The 10,383-nt window shown below is 49.6% G+C and overlaps 1 protein-coding gene across 1 annotated transcript; it reads left to right on the forward strand.

The window, feature by feature from the left end:
• Positions 1-738: 738 nt before the first annotated feature.
• Positions 739-2,855, forward strand: LOC124682904 (transcription factor MAMYB-like). Its single transcript, XM_047217508.1, has 2 exons — positions 739-1,930; positions 2,791-2,855. The coding sequence occupies exon 1, from the start codon at positions 943-945 to the stop codon at positions 1,882-1,884; it is 942 nt and encodes a 313-aa protein (XP_047073464.1). The 5' UTR covers positions 739-942; the 3' UTR covers positions 1,885-1,930; positions 2,791-2,855.
• The last annotated feature ends 7,528 nt before the right edge of the window (positions 2,856-10,383 follow it).

Genomic DNA, 10,383 nt, shown 5'->3' on the forward strand with positions numbered 1-10,383 from the left:
AATGATGTAAAGTGTGTATAAAACATATAAGTATTGTCATAAAAGTAGCATGGAACATAAGAAATTATGGATACGTTTAAGACGTATCAGTCGCGTGGGAGGTTTCTCGCCTCGCCGCCGGTCTATAGTATCCCTCCTTCCCCGCCTCTCACTTCAGTAGTGAAAAAATCTAAACCACCAACACTCGATGCGTGGGAGGAGAGGGCGCTAGAGGCGGCCGTAGTAGTCATGAAGGAGGACCCGCAGCTCGCAGAGTACGAGGCGTGGAAGCTAGCGGCGACCGTAGAAGCATTTGCCGCGGACGAGCGGCAAATGCTGGAGGCGGGGCGGCGTCACCGAGAGGCGGAGCGGCAGCGCCGGTGGAGGTGCGCCGGCAGCAGGGGTGGAAGCAGCTTGCGCCTGCGGCGGGAGATGCGAGAGCAGTAACAACGTGATGATGAAGTCTACGAGCGGCGATGCTTGGAGGTTTCACATGTTATCTAGAATTGAGAAGTGAATAATGTTTTACTCGAATTTACCCTAAAATATTATTCATTTCTAATGACATGAAAATGAAACTGCAAATGTTAGTTTATCTTAAAAAATCTTATCGAGGCAGTCCGTTCGGGAACGCGGGAACATCACCCCCAAATAGAGAATGCACTGTCGATGCGGCGCGGGACCGGTGCAGATGCTCTAACAAGAGTAAGATTATGAGCCTCGATATTGTATTTTCTTGCTTCAAACATAAATGAAACCTTCCGGAAATCAACTCATACGTGCAAGTTCCTTTCCAGATCTGCTGTGAAGAAAATTGATGGGATCGTCTGGGCCAGAATAATTACCTCGCCGGGGCTGGCCTGTCTGAAATCCAGACCTACATCCTTCCGGTGACTCCGCATCTCTCCTCTCCGCTCCGTCTCGTTTTCGGCGGGCCCGACCTCACCGCCGCCGCCACCGGCCATGGAGTTCATCGACGACGACTGGGACTCCCAGCCGCGCGCGCGCGTCGTCCATACCCGCGCCAACGCCGTCGCCAACTCCTCCTCCGCCGCCACGGCTAACCCCGCGTCGCGCTCCCTCCCCCACACCGCCGCCTGCGCGGCATCAGCCGTGCTCCTCCTCGCCGGCGCCTACTCGCTCGGCGCGGCCTACCAGGTCTTCTCCTCCGTCCTCATCTGGATCGCGTTCTCCCTGCTCCTCGCCCCTTTCGCGCCCTCCTCCGCCACCGGCGGCGACATCTCCGTCGGCCGCGGCACCCTCCTCCCCGGCCAGGAACCGTCCGAGGAGCCCACCCCGGACCCCGTCGCACCTTCCCGCCGGGGTCGCCGCCAGAACGCGGCCCCGCCGCCCCCGAAGTCGTCAGATCCGATCGCTCCTCCCACCCAGATGCGTGCGGCGCGGCAGGAGGCTGCTGTCCTGAACGCTGGGGAGAGGGAGGAGGATGTTGGCGAGTGGACCGACCAAGAAATGGAGCTTCTCCGGCGGCAGATGCTGAAGCACCCGGCTGGGGAGCCCCAGCGCTGGGAGAAGATCGCCTCCGTGTTCGGCGGCCGCCGCACGCCGGAGAGCGTCATCCGCGCGGCCAAGTCAGGCGCCACCGCAGCAGCTGGGGGCTCATTCGAGCAGTTCCTGCGCAAGCGCAAGCCGCTCGACCCGAGGGCTGAGGCGGCAGATGCCGATGAAGGTGGCAATGCCGGAGGAGGGGATGGTGGCGACGGTGGTTGGAGTGCCAGTGATGACCGTGCTCTGCTTAACGCACTCAAGGAGTTCCCCAAGGACACAGCAATGAGGTGGGAGAAGGTGGCTGCGGCGGTGCCTGGGAAGACCAAGGCCGGGTGCATGAAGAGGGTCACTGGGCTCAAGCGTGACTTCCGGAGCAGCAAGGCGCCATCAGAAGCTTGAAAGCTTCCTTCCTTGGCTGCAACTATACTTCTCAGAGGGTAGACTGGTATAATCCTTTCTATTTTTGAGCTTGGTACAATCCTTTCTGATTCTGCATTTTGATGGCAGTGATGGTATTATAGGCAGGTGATCTCTTTAAGTTGCTATAAGAGAATAAATTTATGTTTTGTCGTTGTCAGCTACTCTCTCCGTTCCATATATAATTCTAACTATCTCGAAGTGGATGGCTGGATGCTGTATTTTGATCAGAGAACAAAAATGATACTGGTGCAATTTTGTGGGAATTGGTCATAGTTAGCAAACCATATTTCTTATCGGTGGTGTACATGTCTTTGGATTCTTGTGCCAGCTGCATGTACACACCTCATGATATGCTTTTGGTTTTGTTTATGTTGCTTGCCTCATAAAGATGACCCGTCACTTTTCTTTATCAGGATTATAAGCAATTTTGCTGTCACAGTTACCGCAAACAGTAGTGTCATGCAAATAGATGAAACCTAGATGTTCCCCAGCTAAGCAACGGAAACAATATTGTTGCAATTTTCTTGAGTTGATCATAGCGAGTTGTCGTCTTTACTAGTGTTGTTGAACATGCCACTTGCCTCACCAGATGGCCTGGAACTCTCACCTGTAACTTAATTGCAATGTCATAATTACTACGAACGGAGTAGAATTTCTTTATTTGCCCTCTGTTTATCAGGATTTTTCTTCAGAAAGAAATGCTGGAAGAGGTCATAGCTTATCTGGTAAATTAGCTAATTGCTGGCTCCACTATGGCAATTAGGCAATATATGCATTATGATTGATGTGCCACAAACTAGAAGATCTATGTTCCCCTTTTATTTTCAACACTTGTATTGGAATTGTGTGGGTCCAGTCTTCTTACAGTGCAGTGAAACTACACAGATATACTCCTGCATTGTTGAACTTATCGATGAAGATGTCAAATGCTGTCCTTCCTAGCAAACTAAGAGCATCTCCAGTCGCGTCCCCCAAACCGTCCCCCAAACCGCGCTGGATTTAGCGTTTGGGGGACGTGTTTTGTTCGTGCCGCCTTTGGGGGACGTCGCTCCCCAGCCGCGTCCCCAAACGCCGCCCCCAAATGAATATTGGTGCACGAAAATAAAGGTTTTCATTCAATTTTGATTATATATTACAAAGTTTGAATGAAAATGGCTAGATTTCATCTAAACCTAGACTGCGATCGCCGGCGGTGCGTTCGATGGCCCCGCCCGTCGTCGCCTCCCTCGCTGCGCGCGCCTCCTCTCCTTGCGTTCGGCGGTGACCGAGACGGTGCCGCTCCCGCCGCGCGTCCTCCTCCGCCCTCCCTGCTCGGGCCGCCCGGAGGGAGAGCTCGACGGCGCGACGAATCCGCGCCTCTTCGCGGGCACGGGCGTCGTCCCGGAGCTTCTTCTCCGACTCGAAGGACTCGACGAGCGCGCGTTGCGCGATCGGCCGTCTCGTCCGGGTGCGGCCCGTCGTCGTCGGACCACTCGAACTCGTCGTCATCGTCGTCCTCCACCTCGGTCTCCTCCGCCTCGGCCTCCTCCTCCTCCATTGGCGCCTCCTCCTCCACATCTGTTGGCGCCTCCATCATTGCCGCCGCCATCACGGCGTCCTCCGCCGCCAACTCGTCCGCCCGCCTCCCCCATAATGCCCTCAGCGCCGCCTCCCGGCCGATGACGCTCCTCCGTCGCCAGTCGCTGCCGGCGCTCGATCGACTCCCGCCGCCGGCGCTCTATCGACTCCCGCCGTTCACGGTACAACGCCTCCCGCTCACCGCGGCGGCGCGCGGTGCTCGTCGACCCCGCCGCCGCTCCATCTCCGCCCGTGCACGGCACCGTCGCGCCTCCTGTCTCGTCGAGGCGTCGGACACCGCAACGGTGGCGTCCTCGCTCGCTCTGCCACGCTGCGCCGCCGCGGCCTCGCCGGCCGGCGGGGCCATGGGCGCGAACGCCGCCGGATCCGCCACTCGCGCCGCCTCCCGCTGGCCGGCGGGCCTCGTCGGCACGCATCGCCTCCCGCCGCTGGCGACGGTGTGCACGCCATCGCTCTTCCCGGGCCGCTGCCGAGGGGTCGGTGTCGACTCGCGTTCCCGGGACTGCAAGTGGAGGGGACGGCGGTGGAGGGAAGTGGCCGGCGCCGGGCGGTTCGCCATTGCTGCCGGTGGTGGAGGAGACGGCGGTGGAGTGACGAGGGCTGTGTTTGTTGCCGGCGGGGTGTGGTGGCTACCGTTGAGCCGGGAGACCTTTTATAGACGCCGGCGTCGGGAAGAAAGCGCGGGAACGAGGCGAGAAGAGGCGGGAAGATCGCGCGGGAACGGGCGGTGGCGTGCGAACGCCGGCGACGCGTGGAGGCCGCGCGGCGACCGACGAGACGTCTCGCCCGCCCTCCGTCGCCATTAAGGCAAAGATGCCGCCGTGTGTCACTCGCGCGCGAATAACTTCCGTCGCGAGGTAGGCGACGGTTAGGTTAAAATTAGCTCGTGCCGGCGACGGGTCGGCCCCGCCACTCCCCGCCTCGCTTTTCGTTGTGTCCGGCATCCCCGGAGCGTCCCCTGTGGGACGGGGACGGGCTCGGGGCGCCGGACACCGTATCGGGCCGCGCCGGACAAAAATGGGCTTTGGAGGACGCGGCTGGAACGCATTTTCTATCCGGCGCGCCTCAAATCCCTTTGGGGGACGGTTTGGGGGGACGCGGCTGGCTGGAGATGCTCTAATGTAGCTCAGTATTCTGTATCAAGGAGAGAATGATCTGCTTCCCACGTGAGGTTGAATGCCAAGTGTTGCGTTTGGTGGTTCTCGCCTTCTAAAATTACTGTAATGGCTGTCCTCCCTGCGCACGCAGGCAGAGTTTTTTTTTTGTCCTGTAACTAATAAGCATAGTTTTGGAGTCCTGGAACTTGGGACTGACTTGTTTGCTGTTGGATTGCTGAAACTAAGGCCCTGACTTGTTTGCTGCTGGATTGCTGGAACTAAGGCCCCCTTTGATTCAATCGCATTCTTCAGATTTTCCCATAAGGAACTTGTCTGATTTGTATGTAATTCAAAATGAAGTTCTCCTGGAGTTTCATTGACAAGTTTGACATCCACCTGATCCTTCCGAACTTTGTGTACCTCTCCTGTAGAATTCAACATACCATGGCATCTAATTTTATGTTCTCTTTTTTTGTTCTCTAAATTCTTGATAAACAAAGGAACCCTAATCTGTTTGCAATTTAACTTGGCTGATCCTGCCGTCATGTAAATATGTAACTGATTAAAGATGGAAGAGTAAAAATCAAACTGACAAGATGAAAGAGTAAAACATTGCAAGGTGTTATAAGCACCGTCTTTTCTGTATATATGCAAAGTGCTAATGGCTGGTACTTTTTCGTGTCGCTGAGAGCCTTTTATTTTTCTAACGGCCATGTGCCTATTTTCCTCCTATCTTTCATTCTTTTCCTCACTTTTCTTATCTTTTTTTACACTCAGTCTTTTTCTTTTCCTTTTTTCTCAGTGGTCGGCAGTGTGCCCATGAGCACCCCGAAATATGTACTCCCTCCGGTTCATATTAATTGACTATAGTATGGATGTGTCTGGACACATTTTAGTTCTAGATACATCCATATTGAAGTTAATTAATATGAATCGGAGGGTATATTTTGATCTGCTTAGGTCGGCCTAGGAAAAAAGGGGCCATGTCCACACTTGGTCTGTTTGGGTCGGGGTGAACCCAGCGGCACGATGCATCTTTTTGCCTTAATATTTTATAATAAACATAATTTTACATACTGGTGAAATGAAAGGACATAAAATATAAGGGCGCGGCTGGAGATCAGGCGACACCTCGTCAGCAGTCAACAGTTTATCACCATCACCGAACATGTTTAGTTTTGGCAGTCAACACCTCGCGGCCATATTCACGTTTGTTCTTCATGGGCTGCGTTCTTCATGGATATGGATGGTGGGCTCTCATGATCGTATTGCGTAGGCCTACAAATAAAGCACCAGAGGCCACCCAAGCAGCCACAGCAACAACAAAAGACTTATTACGTGAGGTTTGTGATTTATTTTCACTAAATTAAATAGTTGTAAATCATGTGGAGAAAAAACTAAGTTGCAACTTAAGTGCAACTGCAAAAAGGTCACTTGCAGCCCACATACAATTAGAAAAATCCTAATTGCAACATATGTGTAACTGAAAAATCACATGCGACCGAAAAATCTCGGTTGAAACGCACGTGCGACCAAAAAAATCGTGGTTGGACCCCACGTGCAACTGGAAAAAAACTCAGTTGTAACCGACGTGCAACTAGAAATCTCAGTTGCGACCCATATAGAACTGGAAACATCTCAAGTTTAACAAATGTGCAACTACAAACATGTTAGTTATACCCCATATGCAACATTGAAAATTTTGTTGCAACGTACACGCATCTAGGAAAATCTTAGTTACAACCTACGTGCAATTGGAGAAGTCTTAGTTACAATCCACGTTCGATTGGAAAAATTCTAAATTGCAACCAGTGTGGAACTAGAAAAATGTCAGTCGCAACCCACATGCAACTAGGAAAATCTTAGTTGCAACTCACATGTAATTGGATAAGTCTCAGTTACAACCCACGTGCGATAGAAAAAATTCTCAGTTGCAACCTGAGTGGAACTAGAAAATGTCAGTCGCAACCCACATGTAACTGGAAAAAAAAATCAGTTGCAACCCACATGCAACTGAAAAAATCTCAATGACAACCAATATCTAACTCTGCAGGCTAGCACGAATTACGATGCAATCCAATGCTTAAGGATATTTTCTTAGTTGCAACCCATGTGTCGCTAAAAAATACTTTAGTTGGAAGTCATGCGCAGCTCAAAATTACTCAGTTATAATTCATACAGTTGTAACTGGTAATATGTCAGCCGAGCATTTGATCCACACCTTTTCTCGAAGGATAGTAGCGTTATGCACGAATAAGAAGAAACAAAGCCGAAAACAAAGTAAAAAAGCCCACATGCTACCAGGCACGGCAAGAAACAAATCAAAAGGCCCACAGCGGGGCAGACGAAGCAGCCCACGACAAAAGAATTCAGCGTACACTCGCACGCATAAGGAATGTGCAAGACTGTCAGCCAAAACGCGCCAGCCAAAATGGTAACATGCTGCACAAATCTTAACGTCAAATCTAACCGTTAATTAGGTGACTGAGAAATAATAAAAATCAGGCGCCTGATATCTAGCAAATCCGAAAATATAAACTAAAACCCTAGAACGAGGGTTTGTGTTGGCATTGCTTACACATCCTCCTCGTCGTCGATCTGGATGGCAACCACAGGTGCCGGAGGCAAGTACATGCGTTAGTCCCATATGGCTATTCCTCCCATATGGGTAGGTCCTCCAACTACCTGAACAACTGGATGGCCACCACGAGTGCTTTGTTGTCATCCGGATCGGGTGATTGCAGGGACCCTTCTCTTCCTTCTTGATGGCCGCTAGCTCCCGCTTGTATGCGAGGAGGCTAAGCTAGTCGGTTGTGTTGTCATGGGGCTCCTTGCTAGGCACGTCGTCACCGCCCACCCTTAGCTCCTCGTCCACGGTGCCCTCGTCCTGCTCCAACTCGTCATTGCCCGGGAAGATGGCGCGGCGCCACGAGTTGAATTCTTGCTCGGGGAACGTGTCCCATGCCCTCAGTTCGGATCGTATGAGGGGTCCTGGCACATACTCCACCGTCGTTAGATTTTTTTGGTGCCACGCTTGACCTTCATGTGGTATGGGCGGTACGGAGATCCTCCATGTGCCACTATTGCCCTTCCCGTGGTACGGCCGATACCGGGATCGTCCACACGTTAAGGTGTGAGGATGTGAAGATCGGGCCATGCCACTAGGGGCTCCTCGCCACCGACTTGGTCGTCTCATGCACACCACCCCACATGAGTTGGGCCAGGCTCAACATGTAATACTATTTTTTTAAATTTTTCTCTTGCTCTTTTCTGTATTTTTTGAAGTATTTATTTTTCCAGGAAAATAAGTTAACTAATTTTTTTAAAAAATCTTACATTTTAAAATTTTGTATATTTTCAATTCTTTATTTTTTTCAAAATATTCGAATTTTCTAAAAAATTGAACATCATTTAAATTTGAACAAAATTTCAAAAAGTTTTTTTAATTGAACAAATTTTAAATTTGAACAATTTTCTAACTTGAACATTATTGAAGTATGAACACATTTTGAATTTGGATATTTTTCAAGTTTGAAGAATTTTCAAATTTGAATATTTTTGAATGTTATTTTTTGAATTTTAATATTATTCGAATTTGAAAAATAAAAGACAAATCAAAAAAGTAAGATAAAAAATAAAACAGAAAACAAAAATGGAAATGGAAAACAAAAAAAGGAAAAAACTCCTAAGCGCGGGGGTGTGCGGTGCCTACTAGGCACCGACGTGATTGATGTATAGAATTTGCCATGCCACTGCCCTCTTTGTCGCGAGGCGCGCACGCACAGAGGTGGTAGCGACTCACCGTGGCCACGGACCAACGAGGACCAAGCCCATGGTGGCATCGAGAAAAACTCCCAGATGGGATTAGCTGACTCGTGTATGCACACGACGCATCATCCAGCCCACTAAAGGTTCAATCGAAGAGCCGGGTGCTCCTATATGACGCTTTTGGCGTTAGGGACGCCACCAAACGCCCATGTGGATACGAAGGTTGGCCAAGGCCACCTAGATCGTCTTCTTCCTCCCGATCTTCTTTCTCATTCTCCACCTCCTCGACCCCCACCACCAACGCGGTCAGGCTGTCTGATGTCGATGCCCACAGACGGCCCCGCTCCTCCCCTTGAGCTTTGTCGTACTGCCCTCCTCCTCCTCCTGCCCACCGCCGGCCCGCCGCCGCCCTGGACCTTCCTCTAAACTCACCCACCTTCCCACGTCCAGCCAATCTTTGCACCCCTGAACCCTAATTCCATCGCCGGCGATCTCCCGCACCCCAAAACCCTAAGACCATGCACCCCCTTACCCTAAGTTCTTGGCCTCACCTCTGCTGGTGACACCGCGACCAACCATGTCTTCCCCGTCTCCGACAAGGTTAACTTCTTCTTCTCCAGTGATCACCTCTCCCTTAACAGGCCGCGGCCCATCTCGCTTCCTCCCTTAGTGTCGGTACGCTAACCAGCGCTTAAGGAGGCAAATAGGATTTGCTCAAAGAGCCAGCCTTTTTTACTTCTACGGGATGGGCCGGCTCATCTGGAGTAGGGCTACCAACTTGCATCCTTATTATTCTTACTGGATGGGCTGCCTCATCTGGAGTAGGCACACCCCAGATTGTTGGCCCATTAGTAGATGTCCGAATCTGAACAGGTTAAAGGGGATTATAAATAAGATGTGCTACGGAAAAAGATGTTAAAACCCTCTCAAAAAAGATATTAAAAATAAGTGATGTTCAAGTAAAAAAAAAAGAATGATGTTAACAAAAGGAGTCTAAATATAATTACACATATCACCAGTCCTAAAAAACGGAAAAGAAAGTCTTCTTGTCCCATAAAAAACGAAAATAATCTCGCGAGTCATTTTCGTTTCGGCGATACGTTGCTTTCACATGCGTGCATCCAAAGAGGATAGCCAAGATGCCCGGGACTATTCGTGTGGTTCCATTTCCACATGCAGCGGCAGATGCTTGTGCTCGGATGAATCAAAACCACTAGGATACAACTACATGCAGGTAGGTGGCAACTAGTGCCTATGTATCTCGTCAGCTGTCACGGCGTCATCCATCTCGTGCGTTCTACTATGCGGTGTCGCGCCATATGTCTCGAAGAGTTCAGAACGTGTCAACGTAGCTAATGAAAATTAATAACGTCATCCCCAAACCAATAGCAGGATAAAAGCAGTACTCTAGAAATGTAGTGCATATAAGTGTTACTACATGATACATAATTTGATTAAATATGTAGATATAAAGTCGACGTCTGAAATACCAGATCAATATCATAAGATTCATCATGAAGTTTATTTGTAAAATACCAGATCAATATCATAAGATTCATCATGAAGTTTATTTTCTTTTTTTTGTTGCGAATTAATGACGTTTATTTTCATAGCTATACACATTTGATATTGTAGATACAGATAATTTCTCAGCAAATTTAGTAAAACTATACATCATTTGACTTTTGAAATAATTTATATACACTACATTGTGTCAATCTTGTACTCCATCCATTCCAAATTAAGGGTTGCAGCTTTTTCTAAAATAAGAGAGCCTATGCACTAAAATATTTCTAGATGTACATGTTTTTATTCTTCAGCCTTCACATGAAGATTGTCGAGATTTGTAAATCTAGACATTAGATAGCATCTAAATACATCTAAATTTTAACAAATATCAGACAATTTTCATGGGCAAAAGGGAGTACCAAAAATGCGACAATGAGTACAATTTTTTTCACTATCTTCTGAATATTGGAAGCCGTACAGTTCATTTAAGGCGAGTATGCAGTTCAGCTCAGTTCCACTGTTACAC

Source organism: Lolium rigidum, chromosome 1 (assembly GCF_022539505.1).
Source record: "Lolium rigidum isolate FL_2022 chromosome 1, APGP_CSIRO_Lrig_0.1, whole genome shotgun sequence".
Taxonomy (NCBI): domain Eukaryota; kingdom Viridiplantae; phylum Streptophyta; class Magnoliopsida; order Poales; family Poaceae; genus Lolium; species Lolium rigidum.